This window comes from Xenopus laevis, chromosome 1L (genome assembly GCF_017654675.1).
Source record: "Xenopus laevis strain J_2021 chromosome 1L, Xenopus_laevis_v10.1, whole genome shotgun sequence".
In the NCBI taxonomy this organism is placed as follows: Eukaryota; Metazoa; Chordata; class Amphibia; order Anura; family Pipidae; genus Xenopus; species Xenopus laevis.
Genome location: NC_054371.1, coordinates 43,148 through 66,880, shown reverse-complemented (window position 1 = coordinate 66,880; position 23,733 = coordinate 43,148). Strand labels below are relative to the sequence as shown.

The 23,733-nt window shown below is 42.9% G+C and overlaps 1 protein-coding gene across 2 annotated transcripts in view; it reads right to left on the bottom strand.

The window, feature by feature from the left end:
- Positions 1 to 19,980, bottom strand: part of LOC108704873 (pepsin A) — a 35,097-nt gene extending 15,117 nt beyond the window's left edge. For both annotated transcript variants that reach the window (XM_041586389.1, XM_041586392.1), the window contains exons 1-7: positions 19,881 to 19,980; positions 18,537 to 18,699; positions 17,326 to 17,443; positions 15,469 to 15,587; positions 11,449 to 11,645; positions 8,889 to 8,999; positions 5,880 to 6,024 (exon numbers count right to left, since the gene is read on the bottom strand). In XM_041586389.1, coding sequence (XP_041442323.1) covers positions 5,880 to 6,024; positions 8,889 to 8,999; positions 11,449 to 11,645; positions 15,469 to 15,587; positions 17,326 to 17,443; positions 18,537 to 18,699; positions 19,881 to 19,933 — 906 coding nt within the window. In that variant the 5' untranslated portion in view covers positions 19,934 to 19,980. The remainder of the gene's footprint in view (positions 1 to 5,879; positions 6,025 to 8,888; positions 9,000 to 11,448; positions 11,646 to 15,468; positions 15,588 to 17,325; positions 17,444 to 18,536; positions 18,700 to 19,880) is intronic.
- Positions 19,981 to 23,733: the final 3,753 nt, after the last annotated feature.

Below are 23,733 nucleotides of genomic sequence, written 5' to 3'. Positions count from 1 at the left end.
AGGCTCCGACCAAACAGATTAGGCTGTGCTAACAACGCCGACACGCCTCCGGATAGAGCGTAACAAATTGTGTCAATGAAAGTCTTTGATCCACGGAGCACCAAGCCAGGTCGAGGATTGATAAATTTTCCTTTTATTGAAGATTAAATATTATACATAATAGTAAAACACCAACAGTGCATCAAACGCAGTCCATGCTTAACGCGTTTCGTAGCTTCAACGCTACTTCATCAGAAGCATAAACGAACAACTTACCCATAATACCCTTAAATAGTGTAACAAACCCCTTTAGGCTAATTAGAAACATCAATTGAATTAACCCTTAAAGAGTCACCCACAGGTTAAAAACATTGTAGAGAAATGCACTAAATGAAAAAGTTTTTTACAAAAGAGCACAAAAGGGGTTAAACATGACAAAACATATCACTACCTCCAACAGTTAGAGTAAAGAAGGGAGGAAGAGAAAGTACAAATATAAGTACTATAATAAGGCAGTATATGATAAGAAAAAGTATTAATTTAATATATAGATTTAATTTAAATAATACCAAATATTTCAAGAATATATAAATATGCCATTAATAACATTAAATACAAAAGCACGAAAGCTCACACTCCCTATTCAGGCCCCCATAATCCTCAGTGGTTTTCAAATGATATATCCAGAAGGTCTCCAGCCTACTTAATTTGGTTTCATAGTCACCCCCTCTAACATCTCGCACTGGCTTATCTATGACTTGGAAATCAACCCTTGCATAACCATCATGTTTCTCAACTACATGTTTAGCCACTGCGGATCTAAAATCTTTTCTGTCCACCGCCGACAGATGTTCCAAGAAACGGGTGCTTGCCATACGGATAGTCTTACCCACATATTGGGATTTGCATTCACATGTAATTAAATATATAACTCCCTTAGACATACAGTTGAAATATCTATTTATCGTATAATTAGCCCCTGTCACGGAACTTGAAAATATTTTAGATGGTGTCACACTCAAACAGGTTTTGCACCTCGTTCTTCCACACTTATATACACCTTTAAATTTAATCCAAGAAGGTTCAGTTTCCCTGGTTTTGGAAGAATATAAGCTTTTAGATATATGCGTGGCTATACTTTTGCCCTTTCTGAAGACAAAACTAGGAGTTTTGTCCAAAGTTTTTCTCAGTACTGGGTCTTGTAGTAAGATCCCCCAATGTTTACGCACACTACTCTTAATTGAATTGGCATCTTTGCTGAAAGTGGTGCAAAAACGTATCTTTGTTTGCGAAGCGTCATGTCCTTTTTTGGATTTAGGTTTGGGCTTATAGTGTAGAAGGGTTTCCCTATCTAAACTTACTGTTCTGTCATAGGCATTTTTAATATCTTTAAAAGCGTAACCCCTCTCTAGGAATCTGTCCCAAAGGATCATGGCCTGATCCTGAAAAGCATCCCAGGAGGAACAAATACGTCTCAAACGCATAAATTGTCCCACTGGGATCCCTCTCAGGCAAGATGCTGGATGCCCACTGTCGGCATGCAAAAGGGTATTACGTGTGATTGGTTTTCGATAAAGATTGGTTTCCACCTTGCCATCCTGTATGTAAAACATCACATCAAGGAAAGGTAATTCAACAGAATTGGTCTCATGGGTAAATTGAATACCCCTCAGGGTGTGGTTACAATAATCAACAAACATGGCTAGGGATAACTCATCCCCCTCCCAAATCCCTATGCAATCGTCGATGTATCTATAGAATTGGACAATATGCCTCTTAAATGGATTATGTTCACTAAAGACAAAAACACGTTCCCACCAGCCCATTACCAAATTAGCATATGTGGGAGAAAACGAAGCACCCATCGCAGCCCCCCTACATTGAAGGAAGAAGCGGCCATCAAACATAAAATAATTTGAAAATAATAAAAATTTTACTGCCTCTAAGATGAAATCTGTTTGTCTCTGCGGGAACATGTTAGTCAACTGCAACCAAAATTGTATTGCGTGGATTCCCACCTCATGTTCAATTGACGAATATAGGGATACTACATCCATTGAGAACCATCTGTACTTTGAATCCCAAACCAAACTTGACATTTTATTGAGACACATAGTGGTATCTCTCAAGTATGTAGGTAACTGTAACACCAAGGGTAGTAATAATTGATCTATGTATTTGGATAAACCTTCCAAAAGGGATCCAATACCGGCTACTATTGGACGGCCTTTCGCATATATCTAAAAGCTTATATCTAAAAGCTTATATTCTTCCAAAACCAGGGAAACTGAACCTTCTTGGATTAAATTTAAAGGTGTATATAAGTGTGGAAGAACGAGGTGCAAAACCTGTTTGAGTGTGACACCATCTAAAATATTTTCAAGTTCCGTGACAGGGGCTAATTATACGATAAATAGATATTTCAACTGTATGTCTAAGGGAGTTATATATTTAATTACATGTGAATGCAAATCCCAATATGTGGGTAAGACTATCCGTATGGCAAGCACCCGTTTCTTGGAACATCTGTCGGCGGTGGACAGAAAAGATTTTAGATCCGCAGTGGCTAAACATGTAGTTGAGAAACATGATGGTTATGCAAGGGTTGATTTCCAAGTCATAGATAAGCCAGTGCGAGATGTTAGAGGGGGTGACTATGAAACCAAATTAAGTAGGCTGGAGACCTTCTGGATATATCATTTGAAAACCACTGAGGATTATGGGGGCCTGAATAGGGAGTGTGAGCTTTCGTGCTTTTGTATTTAATGTTATTAATGGCATATTTATATATTCTTGAAATATTTGGTATTATTTAAATTAAATCTATATATTAAATTAATACTTTTTCTTATCATATACTGCCTTATTATAGTACTTATATTTGTACTTTCTCTTCCTCCCTTCTTTACTCTAACTGTTGGAGGTAGTGATATGTTTTGTCATGTTTAACCCCTTTTGTGCTCTTTTGTAAAAAACTTTTTCATTTAGTGCATTTCTCTACAATGTTTTTAACCTGTGGGTGACTCTTTAAGGGTTAATTCAATTGATGTTTCTAATTAGCCTAAAGGGGTTTGTTACACTATTTAAGGGTATTATGGGTAAGTTGTTCGTTTATGCTTCTGATGAAGTAGCGTTGAAGCTACGAAACGCGTTAAGCATGGACTGCGTTTGATGCACTGTTGGTGTTTTACTATTATGTATAATATTTAATCTTCAATAAAAGGAAAATTTATCAATCCTCGACCTGGCTTGGTGCTCCGTGGATCAAAGACTTTCGTTGCTGATGTCTTTGCCCGATATCCATACACACATGCTCACTCATATAAACATATATAAAAGATAATTTGACTTACTTTTACATGGTACATGCCTTTCATCTTATTATAAACATAAAATCATACCAAGGGGCTTTAGCATAAGAAATATTTGCAGAAATGGAAGAAATAATCCTGAATTCTGAAGCAAGTGCTTTATAATCTTCAATTCTCCCTTGATCTGATGCTTCTGGTTATTGAACAAGTAGGAACTGGTGTTTTTCCACCTTCCTTGTTTGGCCAAGTTAAAACTGGTGACTTGGAGAAAGGACTTGAGGACAATCCAGGCAAACACAAGAAAGATCTTTAAATAAAGAAAGCCTTCTATGGTCACATGTGTATAGCAGGATCCACTAGGTGGAGGCTCAACCCCTCAAGAAAACCAACTTCTCTCATTATTGTTGACAGTTCAGGGGATTTGTCTATATCAAATACCAGCATTGCTACTGACTGCTTCAGGTTATTTTTAGGCTTCACATTGTCACCTCCCAAACTATCCCTGTTGTCCAGGGACTTTGTACCACACATAAACTCAACTGAAACACCGATTACATGCACTCTAAAGCTAAAGCTTCACTGATCCATTTGTTCCCAAATTTCGACGCAAAGGCAACTATTCCCACCGTAATACTGCAGTCTTATCCAAAGTCGAATGGGAAGCCATTAAAACTTTAAAGTCTGGCAATTGATTTTTCAAAATGCAGAGAATTGGGGCACTATTGTGCTTTTGGACAAGGAATATTGTGGCACAGAATTTCTTGGACAGTTGGCAGACAAAACAAGATACCAGCGACTCCCCAATGACCCTACTGATGACTATAAGTCAAATTCGAAGCATTACTTACCTTGGAACTTGATGCAAGCTGAAAATATTGTACAAAGCATGGATTCACTTTTACAAGACAGCAAGCACCTTATTCTCCTTCTTCAGAATCATAACATACATTTTAATCCTATTTCATTGGGCAACCCCAAAATGTTAGGTGCCCCCCCCTGTGAAGTAGATCACAGAGTTTTTTCCCCAGGCTGGTGCTCCTGTTAAGAGAACCACTGTTAAGGGCGGTGCTGGCAATTTACCCTGGAATTTCTATTCAACCGCGCAGGTACAATGACCAAGAAATACAGACTTAAGGCAAGGAGATGCCGGCACAGGACTTGGGTCATTCTTTCATAGGTCAGTGTAGTTTTCTTGCACTGGGGGTGCCTAACAATATGGCTCTAAAATAAGGGTTACATGTCCTTTTATCCTCCACACAAGTGGCTAGTGGTCTCTATGGATGTAGCCAGTCTTTATACATTATATACCTTTACACCTCATCTGCTGTTGCTCTGTGTGAGTTTAACCCTATGTAGTTCACTTGATTTGGCCTTTGGTCCCATAATGACTTCATGTTTGAAGCTATATTCTATCTGTGGATTGCTGGCTCTGCCATGGGTTTGAATGTGGCACCTCCTTTGTAAAGCTTTACATTCTGAATGAGCCTAAGTCTATCGCTGGCTGGGCAAGCAGATTGTGTTGCATTAAATGAACCGTTGCCTCTTTCTGTATTTACCTGGACAACTTTGCAGGCTGGGGACCCCTACTACTTTAGCCTATCTTGTTCTTGGATTGAGTGAACATGTCCCTTTTGAAGACTGCCCTCTCAAACACCACATCTGAATAATTACTAATTTCCTAGAATTGTTGGTAAGTTTCAGCTCAGCCCTTATGTAAGATGTATCTATTTTGCTACTTTTTGTGCTAATTCTTTAGTAAGCCTATTCTATATTAAATGTTCTGGTCATATTTGGGTCTATTAATAATCATATCCGCAGGCAACCTTTGTGGCCCAGTACACAGCAATCTCTCTTTTCCTCTTTATTTATTCTTGTTGCCTCCATGTTCTCCTTCTGTTCATGAATGGAGTCACAGTGATCCACCTACATGTTAGAACTATTCCTAAGGCCAGGTTTTCCTACCTACTGAGGGCCTGTAGTAGTATTGCTAGCTCTACTTTGTTCATCAGCTGCATGATAAAGCATTTTGGGTTTGCCCCTGATGAGGGGTCAGAATTCTTTTCTATAGGATGATGTAGGATTTATTAGTATCCATCACCAGGACTTGCAATATCAGAGTTTTTTTTATACATTACCATTAATATCTGGCCAGAGAGTTGTAGTTGAACTATTGTTAAACATCTTCTAATGGTCCTATTGACAGTGTGGCAGCCTTTGAGACTGAATTGGGTGGCTAATTAACTATTTGGTTATTGCCCAGATTTGATTATTACATATTGGGGTGGTATGGCTACATAGCCAGTGTTTAGCCTAAGTCAGGGGGGATTTACTCATTCACTAGTCACTTTGTTTTCCCTGAGGAAGATCACCATAAAGTCAAGGAAACCTTGGATTGTCTGCAATGAACCTTTTTGCACATAACCTGATGGTCTGTCCTACTGTTACATATATTTATATGGAACACGATGACTAAATACAAGCAGGCTTGTTTCATTCAAGAAATATTTTGTGGTCTCTGTGCCTGTGTTGCCCTGTTTGCCACCCTTTTTTTACCCCACCACCCTTATCTTATGCAGATGTTCTACCTACCAGTCCATATTTATCTGGCTTGGCTCCAATGGCTCCCTGGATGGTCCTTATTGCATCTGGATGTCCAGCAATCACAGAGGTTCCCGTATCCACAATGGCCTGACAGGTTTCACTGCAAGCAATGATCTGCCCATTTATGGTTACACTGTATTCAGGGGACAGAATGGAAGCGTTAGACAAACCCTGGCAAACTACATAAGGCCCCAGAAATAAGCCCATCCACAGTCCAGTCATCTAGTCTTTGCGCAGAAAAGTCATTGCAACTAATGTCAGCAAGTTGCTTTCTGGTACATTGTGAAATTGGGGTTATTGCTGATCTGGGGGACTATTACTGTTTGGGTGATACTTCTGATCAGGGGATAGGGTTATTGCTAATGTAGGGGTCTGGTAAATTAGCCACCCTTAATAATATTGGCAGGCAAATCCCCGGTGTTATAGACTCCTAAATTGGTCCTAATGGGGGACCTATTTCCTTATTCTGCCTTAAAGGGATACTGTCATGGGAAAATGAATCAGTTAATAGTGCTGCTCCAGCAGAATTCTGCACTGAAATCCATTTATCAAAAGAGCAAACAGATTTTTTTATATTCAATTTTGAAATCTGACATGGGGCTAGACATATTGTCAATTTCCCAGCTGCCCCAAGTCATGTGACTTGTGCTCTGATAAACTTCAATCACTCTTTACTGCTGTACTGCAAGTTGGAGTGATATCACCCCCCCCAACAGCCAAACAAAAGAACAATTCAGTTACATTGAGATGGAAAAACAACAGCCTGCCAGAAAGCATTTCTCTCCTAAAGTGCAGGCACAAGTCACATGACCAGGGGCAGCTGGGAAACTGACAAAATGTCTAGCCCCATGTCAGATTTCAAAATTGAATATAAAAAAATCTGTTTGCTCTTTTGAGAAATGGATTTCAGTGCAGAATTCTGCAGGAGTAGCACTATTAACTGATGCTTTTTGAAAAAAACATGTTTTCCGATGACAGGATCCCTTTAAGCTAAGCTCCTGGAGTTCTCAAGTGTCCAATAGATGGCACTGTGCTATACTATAAACTGATAACCCTGCATAGCACTTTATTACAGTTGCACTATACCCTGCCTCCACACCATTGTGAGGGCTTCACCGCTGAGAGAAAGGTCTCACCCGGAGCACAAATATATATTTGAGGAAGCTCTTAGAAGAGACACTGTCACTCAATTTACTATTGCGCTACACTAATAACTACCGTTGATCTCTGGGGGGGGGCAAATGTATATATGGGGGCTTTTGTGTATATGGGGGCTACTGATGACCTGAGGGGCTACTGCTGACCTGTAGAGCTACCACTGCTCTGAGAGGCTACTACTTATCTCTGGGGGCTACTGATGATTTGGGGAGCTACTGATGATTTGGGGGAGCTACTATAGATCTGGGAGGCTACTGTTGAACTGGTGGTACTGCTGATCTGAGGGGCTACTGATGTAGGTATGATCTATTACCTCATTGGCAGGGTTGAGACTGTGGCTTGGCTATAGCAATGGATGTGCTGCATAATGATTTAATTCTGCACTGCACTGATAAGCCCTAACTAAGCAATTGTTGCAATGGATGTGGGTCTGATCCGCTGGTACCTGGGCTCTGCGTTACAACTGAGTGGGTGGAATTGGTGTAAGGTCTTCTAGTCATCACACTAACTGCCACTGCTTTTATCATGTGACAACTCAGTTAAAGTCTATGGCAAAATCTGCAACCGAATGAAGAGAAAATGGATTCAGTTTGAATCTGATCTGCCCCATGATCACTCACACTGTGCTGTCCTTTCTTTGCATTGAACTTTCTATGTCTGCACCTGAATGGATCAGACGACTTCAAATACAAAGTACCGTATATACCCGTGTATAAGCCGAGTTTTTCAGCATCCAAAATGTGCTGAAAAAGTCTACCTCGGCTTATACTCGGGTCAGCGGTACCGGACCCGAGTCGCTGAGATTGCAGTCACTTTTAATCATTTCTATACCAACAGTACACTTGGGGAGATACTGCAATATCCCACAATGCCCTCTGTTGGTTATATGAAAGAATAACAGTGCACCCTCTGTTGGTTATATGAAAGAATAACAGTGACTGCAATATCACACAGCGCCATCTGTTGGTTGTATGAAAGAATAACAGTGACTGCAATATCACACAGCGCCATCTGTTGGTTGTATGAAAGAATAACAGTGACTGCAATATCACACAGTGCCATCTGTTGGTTGTATGAAAGAATAACAGTGACTGCAATATCACACAGCACCCTCTGTTGGTTGTATGAAAGAATAACAGTGACTGCAATATCAGACAGCACCCTCTGTTGGTTGTATGAAAGAATAACAGTGACTGCAATATCAGACAGCACCCTCTGTTGGTTGTATGAAAGAATAACAGTGACTGCAATATCACACAGTGCCATCTGTTGGTTGTATGAAAGAATAACAGTGACTGCAATATCACACAGCACCCTCTGTTGGTTGTATGAAAGAATAACAGTGACTGCAATATCACACAGTGCCATCTGTTGGTTGTATGAAATAATAACAGTGACTGCAATATCATACAGCGCCCTCTGTTGGTTATATGAAAGAATAACAGTGACTGCAATATCACACAGCGCCCTCTGTTGGTTATACGAAAGATTAACAGTGATGGCAATATCACACAGCACCCTCTGCACATCGTAGTGGGACAGTGGGACAATGCACACAGTAATCTGTTTGGCAATTCTCTGTCACCATCAACTTTGCAAAGAAGTCCGGTTGATCGCTGGGGGGGTCGCTTTGGCAGAATGTGCGCTGCTGGGAGACAGGGCTGTAGTTGTGTCTAGGCTTATACTAGAGTCAATAAGTTTTCCGAGTTTTCGTAGGTAAATTTAGGTACCTCGGCTTATACTCGGGTCGGCTTATACTCGAGTATATACGGTATTAGACTTTGCCCTACGACCAAAGATGGGGTTAGGGTTATATCAGGACAGCAAGATGTCACTCACCTGTCCACTGTTATCTGCCAGAATTTTTGAGCGGTGACTGGGACCCACTGTAGCCCTCCGACATAACAGGAATTATCTGTGCCACCAAAAACCACCGCGCTTCCCTCGTCACTAAAAGTAGAAGAAGTACAGATAATATAGACATTCAAGAGTAACAGATAAACAACACAAATCTTCTACTGTTAAGAAAGTAAGAGAAAGAAAGTTTCCACTTTAGACTTAGGGGTCCGTTTACTAAAGTGCGTTAAAAATATTCGCACAATATATAGACAGAATTTTCGCCAAATATGTTATCGGCAGTTTACTAACCTGCGGTAAATATAAATTTGCGAATTTTCTTGCGCAAGAATAATTGTTCGCCAGTTATCGCATTCGCTGAAAATAACGCTACGTACACATTAACGCATGGTTTACTAAACAGCGAAATGTGCTGAAGACAAAATTAACGCCAGAATATTCGCAAACTTTTACCGCCACCTATGTAGTGGCGTAAAAGTATATTTTTCGCCAGAAAATTCTAAAGGGGCAGGAAATATCCCATAATACTGTTTTTTTTTACCCATCATTCTTTGCTGACAGGAGACAGATCTGTACCTATTGTTGACAGGATGTTTTGGCTTCTGCTTCTATCTGGTGCAACAGCAGCAGTTTCAGCTCAGAGGCGTATTATTGTCAGCGGGCATCACAGTCCAAGGATTCGTCAGCCTCTACGCTTTTTTGGTTTCATTGTGATTGGCTACATTAAACTGTGCATTTCTATGAAGCAAAGAGATTGACTGGTATCATTTCTTGTTCATATGATTCTATTGGCTATAAGGGTTTTTATGATGCAGACATGTTTGATTGGTGTTACTCTGCTGATGTTGTTGGATGGTATAATCATCAGTCAATAAAGTTTATGAGTTTTGAAAATGCATTTCTGGCCATAAATGTCACAGTAAAAATTGCCATAATAACCGCCATAAAACAAGACTATTTTATAGCATAAATATTCGCAAAAACGTAATTTTTCGCCAGAAAATTCGCAACTCGCTAAAATTACCGCTAACGTAAGCTGGTTCCTTAACATAGTTACCGCAAGTGATCGCAATGACTTCTGAGCGCATCGCTGTTTAGTAAACTTAGTCGCTGCGAATATTCTGGCGTAAAAATATTCTCAGTGATAACATGCGGAAACTTAAAGTCAGATTTACCGCACTTTAGTAAACGGACCCCTTAGTTTATCAAAAACTGTCCAAAGAAGCATCCAATTCTCCATTGTTACCCAAAAAAGGAATGCCCATTTGGAAACTGTTTAAAAGCTCCAATTCAATTCTTTCAGGCCTAGGGGAATTTTATAACTGCACCTGCTGAAAGTGCAGTGAATTTAAAAGTGCACCCCTCAGGGTGCACTTAGGGCAGGTGCAGTGGGACAGGTGCAGTGGGACAGGTGCAGTGGGGCAGGTGCAGTGGGGCAGGTGCAGTGGGACAGGTGCAGTGGGGCAGGTGCAGTGGGACAGGTGCAGTGGGGCAGGTGCAGTGGGACAGGTGCAGTGGGGCAGGTGCAGTGGGGCAGGTGCACTGGGGCAGGTGCAGTGGGACAGGTGCAGTGGGGCAGGTGCAGTGGGACAGGAGCAGTGGGACAGTGGGGCAGGTGCAGTGGGGCAGGTGTAGTGGGGCAGGTGCAATGGGGCAGGTGCAGTGGGTCAGGTGCAGTGGGTCAGGTGCAATGGGGCAGGAGCAATGGGGCAGGAGCAGTGGGGCAGTGGGGCAGGTGCAGTGGGACAGGTGCAGTGGGACAGGTGCAGTGGGTCAGGTGCAGTGGGACAGGTGCAATGGGGCAGGAGCAGTGGGACAGTGGGGCAGGTGCAATGGGGCAGGTGTAGTGGGGCAGGTGCAGTGGGACAGGTGTAATGGGGCAGGTGCAGTGGGACAGTAGGGCAGGTGCAATGGGGCAGGTGCAGTGGGGCAGGTGCAATGGGGCAGGTGCAGTGGGACAATGGGGCAGGTGCAATGGGGCAGGTGCAATGGGGCAGGTGTAGTGGGGCAGGAACAGCCCAGTTCTTAGATCCCACCATATAAGAAGCAATACGTAATAAGTATAGGGCCCTATATGGCTGTACATGAAAATGAAATGGGTAAAAGGAGCCAGAGGGGACACCTACATGCTCCCCCACATACTTCTCCTGAATACAGTGCTGGCAGCATATTGTACATTTATGATTTTGTACTGAATATCTTTGTGATCACACAGCATGTAGTGTATTAGGGTTAGGGTCAGAGTTGGTATAAAGAACATACACTGGAAATTAGGTGCCCATAAGAAATGCAAATGATTCAGTGCCAAGGTATGAGCCCAAGAGTGTAGCAGGCACATTGGGTGCTTATGAGGTGCCTAACAGATGGAAATTATAATGGGTGTGATGGGCCTGAGCTACAGTGGCTGCTTTATAGGTGCCAAAGGGTGAGGATGGAGGAGCAGCTGGAATGGGCAGTAGGAAATAAACCTGTAATTCAGTGCCAACAGCAGAGGGAAAAGTCAGCCGCGAGTTCTAATGATTAAACAGTTACTTGTATTTACCTGGTTAGACAGACGGAGAAAAGATCTTCATTTACTTGCCCCTCATTCCACATATTGTCAAACACAGGGGTTACATCACCTACTGAGAGGCTGGGATACCCCAGACCTAGAATCCCATCAAACTTGGAATAGAAGAGAAAGATGGACTCCGTCTCACTTAGCAGTAGCCCTTGTTTTCTATCAACAATGTCGCCCACCTTGAGGTCAAAGAGAAAACAAAGAAATGTTATGTAAATATGTGGAACACTCAATGCTGCACAATTGAACCATACCAGCACCGCTGCATTTCTCAAGAAATAGACCTAAAAGCAATAAATATATACAAACACACCCAGAGTTACTACTTACTGAACATGAAATGCACTCACCATGGAGCAATATGTGGGGCATTAGTGAGTACTAGGACAAAACTGCACATGGGGGGGGGCATATTGTATAAATGGGGGAATATTTTAATAATACAGTGGGCTATAGTGTTTGTGCCCCTCCAGTACAGAGACTGTGCAGTTCTGCAATGTGCTGTGTCATATGGAGCTTGTATCTACAGTACAGCTTCTCATAGGGAAAATGATTGATTAGAATTACAATTCCATTGGGCACATTTACTGTACATACATACATACATACTGTGTCATATGCAGAGACTATATACACAATCCTAGGTTATACAGGGTCCCAAATATGCTAAGCCACATCCATGTTCCTATCCCATCCATGCTCTCATCCTATCCCACCTTTAACCACTCCTTCATCCTATCCCACCTTTATCCACTCCTTCATCCTATCCCACCTTTATCTACTCCCTCATCTTATCCCACCTTTATCTACTCCCTCATCCTATCCCACCTTTATCCACTCCCTCATCCTATCCCACCTTTATCCACTCCCTCATCCTATCCCACCTTTATCCACTCCCTCATCCTATCCCACCTTTATCCACTCCCTCATCCTATCCCATCTTTATCCACTCGCTCATCCTATCCCACCTTTATCCACTCCCTCATCCTATCCCATCTTTATCCACTCCCTCATCCTATCCCACCTTTATCCACTCCCTCATCCTATCCCACCTTTATCCACTCCCTCATCCTATCCCACCTTTATCCACTCCCTCATCCTATCCCACCTTTATCCACTCCCTCATCCTATCCCATCTTTATCCACTCCCTCATCCTATCCCACCTTTATCCACTCCCTCATCCTATCCCACCTTTATCCACACCCTCATCCAATCCCACCTTTATCCACACCCAACTCCTATCCCACCTTTATCCATGCCCTCATCCAATCCCACCTTTATCCATGCCCTCATCTTATGCCACCTTTATCCACACCCTCATCGTATCCCACCTTTATCCACACCCTCATCCTATCCCACCTTTATCCATGCCCTCATCTTATGCCACCTTTATCCACACCCTCATCGTATCCCACCTTTATCCACACCCTCATCCTATCCCACCTTTATCCATGCCCTCATCTTATGCCACCTTTATCCACACCTCATCCTATCCCACCTTTATTCACGGCCTTATCTTATGCCACCTTTATCCACACCCTCATCCTATTCCACCTATATCCAGGCCCTCATCCTATCCCAACTTTATCCATGCCCTCATCTTATCCCACCTTTATCCACACCATCATCCTATCCCACCATTATCCATGCCCTCATCCTTTCCCACCTTTATCCACACCCTCATCTTATCCCACCTTTATCCACACCCTCATTCTATCCCACCTTTAGGCACCCTCATCCTATCCCACCTTTATCTATGCCCTCATCGTATGCCACCTTAATCCATGTCCTCATTTTATCCCACCTTTATCCATGCCCTCATCTTATGCCACCTTTATCCACACCCTCATCTTATCCTACCTTTATCCATACCCTCATCTTATCTCACCTTTTTCCACACCCTCATTCTATTCCACCTTTATACACCCTCATTCTATCCCACCTTTATAAACCCTCATCCTATCCCACCTTTATCCATGTCCTCATCGTATCCCACCTTTATGCATGCCCTCATCCTATCCCACCGTTATCCATACCCTAATCCGATCCCACCTTTATACACCCTCATCCTATCCTACCTTTATAAATGTCCTCATCTTATCCCACCTTTATAAATGTCCTCGTCTTATACCACCTTTATCCATGCCCTCATCTTATCCCACCTTTATCCATGCCCTCATCCTATCCACCTTTATCCACGCCCTCAGCTTATGCCACCTTTATCCACACCCTCATCTTATCCCACCTTTATCCACACCCTCATCTTATCCCACCTTTTCCATACCCTCATTCTATCCCACCTTTATACACCCTCATTCTATCCCACCTTTATGCACCCTCATCCTATCCCACCTTTATCTATGCCCTCATCCTATCCCACCTTTATCCATGTCCTCATCTTATCCCACCTTTATCCATGCCTTCATCTTTATGCCACCTTTATCCACACCTTCATCTTATCCTACCTTTATCCACACCCTCATCTTATCCCACCTTTTTCCACACCCTCATTCTATCCCACCTTTATACATTCTCATCCTATCCCACCTTTATCCATGCCCTCATCCTATACCACCTTTATCCATGCCCTCATCCTATACCACCTTTATCCATGCCCTCATCTTATGCCACCTTTATCCATGCCCTCATCTTATCCCACCTTTATCAAGTTTGTGTGCTAGTGTGTGTGAGGGCTGTGAGTGTGTGACCCCCGATCCCCAAAAATGTATGTGTGTGTGTAAGTGTGAATGTAAGTGTGTATTAGTATCAAGAGTGTGTGTTTGCGTGTATAAGTGTAACACTAACCTGGGGAAGAGGCTGCAGATCGTTGGGGAAGGGCTGGAGGGGTCCCACCAACTGAACATCCGACTTCTAGTTCCTGATCTAGCGGGGGAGGGGGCGGTGCTTCAGGTACAGGAAGTGTGGGCAGCAGCAGGACACATAGAATTTACCTGCCTGCTGTTGGTTGCTGTTGGGGCTCCAGGGGCCACACAATCCCCTGCTCTGCTTGTTGCCTGGGGGTGGGGGAACGAGCAGTGATGGAGTTCGCTACCTAACCAAAAAGTGCAGCAGGTTGTAGATCTACATTCTGTGGCACTTGGTACTTTTATCCACAGAAAGCAGATTCTATGATCTGTGGCACTTAAAGGGTTGGGTATATAAAGTCAAAAAAACAATACTGCAGGTACTGTTCATAAACCTAAAAAGAAGTATGTTTCCAAAGTACTTCAATTAGAAATGTTGTACCGTTTCTTTAAAATAACCGATTGTGTGCTGCTGAATGCATGTCTCCTCTCTTTGCTGAAGCTGTGCGGGACCTTCCCCGATACAATTGAAAAGCAGCCAACCCTCTCTCAATTTAAGGGAGGAGAGGGATATAACAACTAAGGAACTTTTGTCCTCCCGAAATACTCTGACCACCCAACCAACTGGCTAAAAACTTCAACTACTTTGCTATTCTGATGTGTTGGGGCAGGAATGTTCCTTTAAGAATTATTATAACACATACCATGGCCAATATTCCTTTAAACATAAGGGGGGTTAGTCGCATGTTGGTCTGGCACTACTCTACACAGCACCCTTTAATGATCAGCAGAAGCCCTATTCATTGCACTCATGTTGCACAGGTGGGATACTGCCCCTTTAATGATCAGCACAAGTCCTATTCATTGCACTCATGTTGCATAAGGGGGATACTGTCCCTTTAATGATCAGCACAAGCCCTCTCCATTACACTCATGTTGCACAAGGGGGATACTGTCCCTTTAATGATAAGCACAAGCCCTCTCCATTACACTCATGTTGCACAAGGCGGATACTGTCCCTTTAATGATCAGCACAAGCCTATTCATTGCACTCATGTTGCACAAGGCAGGCTTCCAGTGTAGGACCCTTCCAATGTCCCATAAGCCACACTGACTATGCATAAAGCCAATTCCCTGGCAAGTGAGGGGTAGCCTGTGGATAATAAAGGGTTACAGTTATATAAAAAGTCATTTTACCTGCACAGTGTCATATCCCAAGGCTCCACTCATACTGCCAGTTCCATAGGAAATGGAAACCATTTTATTCCCCGGCTTGAAGGTGGAGGATAATTTGGAGTTAAACCGATTGTGATTTGCTGTAGAAATAAAACAGAAGCTGAGATGCGAAAGGGGGGGGGGGTGGACACAGAATTGTGTAACTGCAACAAAATTAGGGACCAACTTTGTATTGAAATCAGAACAATCACCCCCATTTCTTATAACATCAGTAAGTTCAACAACAGACCCTCATTCAATATTCTAAGAGTTAAGATCCCACTTTGGGACCCTGTACCATGAGGGGTTAGGGTCTGGTACTGACCCCTCACTACCTCTACCATCAGCTCTCCCCATTCTCTTCTGTGCTCTTTTTCCCATGGGACTGAAGAGGAAGTCTCAAACCCTCCTCTAACCCACCTCCTTCCCTCACCACTTCCTAGTCTTTTCTGTGCTCTTTTTCCCATGGAACTGAAGAGGAAGTCTCAACATCCTCCTCCTACCCAACTACCTCCCTCACCACTTCCTAGTCTTTTCTATGCTATTTCTCCCATGGGGCTGAAGAGGAAGTCTCAACATCATTCTCCTACCCCTCCCTCCATCACCACTTCCTAGTCTTTTCTGTGCTATTTCTCCCATGGGACTGAAGATGAAGTCTCAACATCTTACTCCTACCCACCTACCACCCTCCTTCACCACTTTCTAGTCTTTTCTGTGCTCTCCCATGGAACTGAAGAGGAAGTCTCAACATCATCCTCCTACCCCCTCCCTCCATCACCACTTCCTATTCTTTACTGTGCTCTTTCTCCCATGGGACTGATGAGGAAGTCTCAACATCCTCCTCCAACACACCTCTCTCCCTCATCATTTCCTAGTCTTTTTCTGTGCTCTTTCTTCAATGGAACTGAAGAGGAAGTCTCAACCTCATCCTACTACCCCCTCCCTCCATCACCACTTCCTAGTCTTTACTGTGCTCTTTCTCCCATGGGACTAACGAGGAAGTCTCAACATCTTCTCCCTACACACCTCCCTCCCTCATCACTTCCTAGTCTTTTCTGTGCACTTTCTTCCATGGAACTGAAGAGGAAGTCTCAACATCCTCCTCTTACACACCTACCTCCCTCCCTCACCACTTCCTAGAGTTTTCTGTGCTCTTTCTCCCATGGGACTGAAGAGGAAGTTTCAACACCCTCTTCCCACACACCTCCCTCCCTGACCACTTTCTAGTCTTTGCTGTGCTCTTTCTTCCATGGAACTGAAGAGGACATCTCAACATCTTCCTCTTACACACCTACCTCCCTCCCTCACCACTTCCTAGTCTTTTCTATGCTCTTTCTCCCATGGGACTGAAGAGGAAGTTTCAACATCCTCCTCCTACTCATCTCCCTCCCTCACCACTTCCTAGTCTTTTATGTGCTCTTTCTCCCATGCGTCTGAAGAGGAAGTCTCAATCTCCTCCTCCTACCATCTACCTCCCTCACCCCTTCCTAGTATTTTCTGTGCTCTTTCTCCCATGGGAGTGAAGAGGAAGTCTCCAGATCTTCCTCCTACCTCCCTCCCTCACCACTTCCTAGTCTTTTCTGTGTTCTTTCTCCCATGGGACTGAAGATGAAGTCTCAATATCTTCCTCCTACCCCCTACTTCACCATGTCCTAGTCTTTCTGTGCTCTTTGTACCATGGGAAAGAAGAGGAAGTCTCATCATATTCCTTCTACCTCCTTCCCCCACCACTTACTAGTCTTTTTTGTGCTATTTCTCCCATGGGAAGTCTCAACATTCTCCTCCTACTCATCTACCTCCCTCCCTCCCTCCCCACTTCCCAGTCTCTGTAATACTCACTGCAGGCTGCACTGGAACAGGTAACAGATGGAATCCAAAGGTTTGCAGATCCGGTATCAAACACAACATTGAATTCTTGTGGTGGGGTTCCAATAGAGATTGTGCCAAAGTACTGATTCTGCCCAATAAGCAAGAGAAAATAGGATAACCTGGTGTAACAGCATCAGGCAATATAATATTATGGAGACCTATGTTATGGTCTCTAGCAATCATCGGACTATATCTGTATATATGAATCACTCTAGGAGACAATGGGTTTATTGGGGACATGCTGTTGGTCACATTGTAGGGTGTGCTGTAGGTCACATACACCATAATGCTTGAACAATTAGACTTAGACTGTAAGCTCTTCGGGGCAGGAACCTCCTTCCACTATGTTTTTGGGGGTTGGTACTTTGTCTATGTGGAATATTTTGTGGTCATTGGTTGAGTGTGAAACAATACAACAGTTTTGGGGGAAATTACCAGCCAGCTACCTGTGGATTTATCCACATTAGGAATTTTCCCAGTGTGGAGAAATAGTTGCAGTTGGTGTTATAATGTGTAATAAAAATCACTAAAACCAATTGGTGATGATCTGTGGCCTTGTCATATATGTGACAACACTACCATTAGAGAAAGGACTGGGATTCAATTGAAACAATTTATAAGCCAGAGCATTGCATGGAGTATAAATGTCTCCTAGAATTAGATGAATAGCTGTTTATTTTGGGCCGTGTATTAATGTGCTATTTGTACTATCTACCTTACACACTCACCGGATTCAATGCAGCTGCCCAGTAGGGGGTAACTTACCCACATACACCTAACTGTAGGAAGGTTGGTGTCTCCCACACAAAGGCACTGGTTGGCCAAAATCTCAAAAGGGTTTATTTACTATGAGTAGGTAGGCATATAATTGGCAACTAATTGACTAGACATTATATACAGGACTTGTGCAAAGTGTGGTTGTTTTATGGGATGTCTATGACAAGCCCAGTGACGCGCCTTTGTTATCACCATGGGAAATGAAAGTGCAACACTAATATGCACAGGGATGGGGGAGATTTGAATAATTGCCCTCAGCATGGCATTGGGAATTTAAGGACAGGTTTGTGTAAACACCTGTGGCTATTTGCCTTGATATGATATGGATCTCTCCTCTACACTTTATCTCGTGTGCTGCCCAAACAGTGCCCAGTTGATAAAGGGAAGGTTATGGGAACACTTACATCCATGTAGTTGCTTAAAGGTTCTTGAGAGGAGAGGTGGCTGTTATCCAACAGAGGAGAATACTTCCCAGCCAAATCCATCAATAGGGAGTGAAAAAGATTCTCTGGAAATCGACTTTCTATCAGCTTCTGTCTCAGAGACATCCCTCTCCGCAGCGGCACACTAACCACATGCACAAGGAAATGACAGTTAGTTTGGAGTTGACATAACAATTCTGGGTGCAGAACATGCCAGGAGAACACTACTGCCCAATGGTAATGTTTGGTGAAGGAGGAATAATGGTCTGGGGCTGTTTCCATGGTTTGGACCCCTGGTGCCCAGACTGTGAGCCTGATCCCCAACATCACAACCTGACTCATGTTTTTGTGCCAGAATGGAATCAACTCCCAACAAGTATTCTAAGTGTTTCTAGGTATATCTGTCAATGCAGGACATTGTGATAGCAATATTACAACCCAAAGACACAGACAAGGGTGCAAAGTTTGGTCATACACTGTGTCATTCACACAGTGTAGGCAAATAGCATGATGAACAGACACTGCTTCATTTCTATCATATAGATCCATTACTAACTTTAACCCTAACTGTTACAAGTGAGTTTTTCTCAAGCAACTGAACATATTGTTATCTCAGGAGGCTTAGCAGGAGGAGTAATGAACACCCTTACAGGTATTATTCTTTGGCTAAGACAGGTTATTGTTAACCCTAATACACTTTCCATACAAAGAGACATTTATCTTATATCACATGGAACTTGCTGCCCGCTCCATGAATATTACAATACATCAGCATCCCTGCCAATCCTCATTAGGGGAAAAACAAGCTTTTGGGAGTTGCTATTGCTGATTTGCCCCACAAAGGTAATATAACCCTTTCCTTCAACCCAGGTGCAAATCTCTCACACAGATCCTCCTAATACGTATGTTTCCCCCTGTTCTGGGAACATAATAAGAACTGAATCTACTGGTTGCACCATGCTGTCACCTATTACTGCCCATTGTTTGGTTACTCTAAGAATCCATCATGGCATGGGTATTGCAGGTATGGGATCCACTTCACCATGTATTTAATTTGGTTTCAACACAGAACCCCATTATCCAGACCCCAAGTGCCACGGATTTTGGATAACAGATCCTATACTGGTATACTAATGAACACAGCGTTCTTATTTAGTCTTTTTCACCTCAGAAAATCCCCTGTTAACTGGCTACTACTGGTCACTATCCATTAAGCAAGCAAATAGGGATATACTGGCATCAGCCTATAAAGGACATTCATGTTGCACTGCAATGGATTGTGAGGTGAGTAAATAAACCACAAATTAAATGAAAGAAAACACTTACCGTTCTAGTCCTTGGCCTATTGCCCCCCAGAGTAAAAGTATGAGCCACCTCATGTTAACTAGTTAACAAGTGAATGACAATAATTGACCACTATGACTTTATGTTTTATTCTCACTATGAAACTCCCCCCCCCCAATACTAGCCCCGCCCCATCCCCATTCTCTAGCCAGAAGTGTCCCATAATGAGATACGGGAGTGGAATTGGCAGACCTTGCCTTTCCCTAGAGTCTAGACTAAAGAAAAATATCCCAGAAATATATCCCAGTTTCCTTAACCCCCTGTCATGACCCCCAGTGAGATATGATGGTCACACCTAGGAGCTTTTCCTTTTTATAGATTGGGGCCCTACAAACTTTCTACTGGGATACATATTGCCTTTATTGATGAATAGAGGAACATCACAGGGCACGGGGGGTGGGAATTGATCCCATACTGACAAGCAGTTTTAGGCCACACCCCTGTGTCATGTACTGTATCAGCGCTTGAGCCCAGAGGTACTGCCCAGGGATATGGAGCGGCCTACTGGCTAACTGTGCTCTACTTACATATTCTACTAGAACTATTGCTCCTTATGTATCACAAGCCAATGGCCTGTGGGTCACACACAAGGTTTCCCTGCTGGCCGCTATCATCCCAGTGCCAGTTCTGTATCCCAGATCTATTGTTTTACTGGTTTAGAGCTAACACTCCCACCAAAAAATGTGGGCGGGTAAGAGAGACAATATGTACAATTCTATTGATTTTCATTAGACTGATTATAATTAAGTTGTCTAAAACTGTTGATTACTAATATTATCAAATGAATTAATAAATGCCTTTCTCCACCATCAGTCAAGTGGTCTTTGTCTTATATCTATGTTAGAATTTTGATAAGGGAGGGGGTTTAGAAGGTTTCCCATGGTTCCTTTCCTATAAGCCAATCTTCTCTGTGGCGTTGGGGAACATCAATCACTTGCCTTTACATATATATTTACCCTTTCTATATAACTCAAACCTCAATAATTCTCACTGAAAAAATTCTCCCATGTATAATCCACCTCTGAATAACTCACTATAGCCCTTCCCTGAATAAGGCACCCTTGTATAATTCACCCCGGAATAATTCACCCCTATATAACCCACCACTAAATAAATAACCCTGGAATATCGCCCCTAAATATATATCCCCCCTAAATAATTCTTCACTGTATAACCAATTTCTGAATAATTAACTCCCCCAGACCAATTCTCCCCTGAAAAACATACCCCTGAATAATTCACTACTGTATATTCCACCCCTGAATAATTCTCCCCATATAACCCACCCCTAATGAGGTTGGGGGTGGAGTTATGACTTGCGGCAGTATTTTTGCACCATTCACACATTTGGATGGGTTTCTGGTTTGCTCAATGCTGAAAAAGAGGCAGAAAGTTTAGAACCAGACTGAAAAACAAGGCTGTCTGGCAACTGTACCCCACATTGTGTGTTAGACTAGGGCAAGTTCCATAGAAATGAGGAGAAAGTCAGAAAAACACAGTGCTGCAATACTGAGCCCCAGGGAGGGTGAAGCTACTCTCAGGTTGGCATCTGATCATTGTCATCATGGTCCTGCTTGTGGGTGGATGAGCTTTTGTCTACTGAGTATTCCATAAGATTCCAAGGGTTTCTTTGGTTGGGTATCTATATATTCTCCAGGAAGGTCGAAGCTGCACTTTTGCTGGTCCATGGTCCAGGAGTACCACACACAGGTGCAGCCCCCTGGTACTTATTTGGTTAGTGGTTCTGGGTAAAACGGATTTATAAGAGACTGTTGAATGTTTGGTGAGGATCACCACTAGGATACCTGGGAAAGTCCAGAACAGAGCTTATTTATATCGCAGGTTCCTAACAGAGAGGTTAATTAAAAGGCAGCTCAAGCTCGTGTGTTGAGTTCTAGTCTGGGAAAAGACACAGGGAAGCAGCCCGTGTGAGCACACTGAGAGATTTTTGGAATTACATTTTCTCTGTTTGGGAGACAAATGGTATGCATCCTCCTGGTTAGTTAGGACAACTGACCTGTGTTAGTTAGTAGCCCATTAAGTGACAAGGATATTATTTTGTACTGTTTATTTTGTTTATTAGCTGCAAGTGAAAAGATACTGTACTCCCATGAGTTGTGATTGTGCCGTGGGCTGCTTTACCCCCAGAAAGCTGATCCCTGCTACCTAATCCTTGACAAAAGGTATGGCAACTCCTGTGCCAGGGCTCTTATCTTGCCACCCTTGAAGAGAGGAGGAAGGTTATTTAGTGTTTATTTCTCCAGAACATTTGATTGCGCAAAGGAAGGACAAAACTATAATTTGGCCCAGGACCAGTGGTATAACTATGGAGGAAGACAGACCCTGCAACCAAGTGGAGGGGACAAGGAGCCTGGGAGGGGGTTGCCAATATCCTTTAATACAGTGCTGTCCAACTGGGAGCCTGCAGACCCCCCATTGTGTGGGTGTAAGATGCGCCGGGAGATTTTCTGGGTCTCTTACCTCCTGGCGCACCTCCTCATTTGCTGGTGCGCAGGCGCACACTTCTGCCTACGTCATGCACCCGGTCCGGCGCAAATGACGCTGGTGTCCATTCACCAACATTTGCGCTTTGATGCAGAGCATCATGATGTCATCTTTTAGTGTGAATTTTGAATTTTGACTCAATTCTTCCTTTATAGGGCCTGTTGCCATTTTAACAATGCCCAAGCTGCCTTTTGTTTACAGATCCTGCCGAATCGTTTCTACTGATTTGAATTTCCTGTTTTTTGAGTTTTGTCTGTTATTGACTCCAATTCAAGCTGCCTGCCTTGACCCTTTTGCAAGTTCTTTTACTATGTCTTGCCTAATCCTTGCTGGTACCTTGTTTACAGACTTGTTACTTTTATATGCACTTAGTCCTTGTTGGTTTCTGCATCAGAAAGCCCTGGGCCCCAAAAGGGCATTGGTGAACACCGGAATCTTTAGGGATTCCCTGTGCATTTGAGTGTACCCACTACAGTTCAAGGTTGATGATAATGAGAACGTTAGAGTGTAAGGATTCACAGATAGGAGCCTATGTGCTGAATAACTTCAAGGTGTTTATTAAACAAAAATGTGCACAGGCCTTTGCAGAAACATTTAAATGGCAGCAAAAACAAGTCCAGATTCAGGCTGAAATTCCAGGGCAGGTGGCAGACAACAGTTGAGGAACAAGGGAAAGTTGTGCTCACCACTATTTTTTAAAACCATTAGGCGGGGGTGCAATGAGGGTGTGACCACAAAATACATATAGTCAAATACAAGAGTCCTCTGCACTCAACCCATTATCAATATATTTAAGACAGCGACATTTTGTGCATACTGCTACTGAAAAATGCCTTACCCTTTAAACAAAACAGGGATTGTTTGTCCATATATTGCAATATATTTAAGCTGGCCAACTACGTCAAAGTCATCCCATATCTGGCCAGTCCTATGCTCAATTTTATCTGATTCATTAAGAATTCTATTGCTTCATTATACATTTTACAAAGGGACTTGGTTTTACCTGCAACTTAACTTGCTGCTTTCAAAGTAAACCTCCATACTTGGCTGCCCTTTTATTGGCCACCAGTGGGATCACCTGACTATAGTTGGGAAGGGTGGGAGCTACAACATGGAGCTGGTTGGAAAGCAGCAAGTTAAGTTGCAGGTAAAACCAAGTCCCTTTGTAAAATGTATAATGAAGCAATAGAATTCTTAATGAATCAGATAAAATTGAGCATAGGACTGGCCAGATATGGGATGACTTTGACGTAGTTGGCCAGCTTAAATATATTGCAATATATGGACAAACAATCCCTGTTTTGTTTAAAGGGTAAGGCATTTTTCAGTA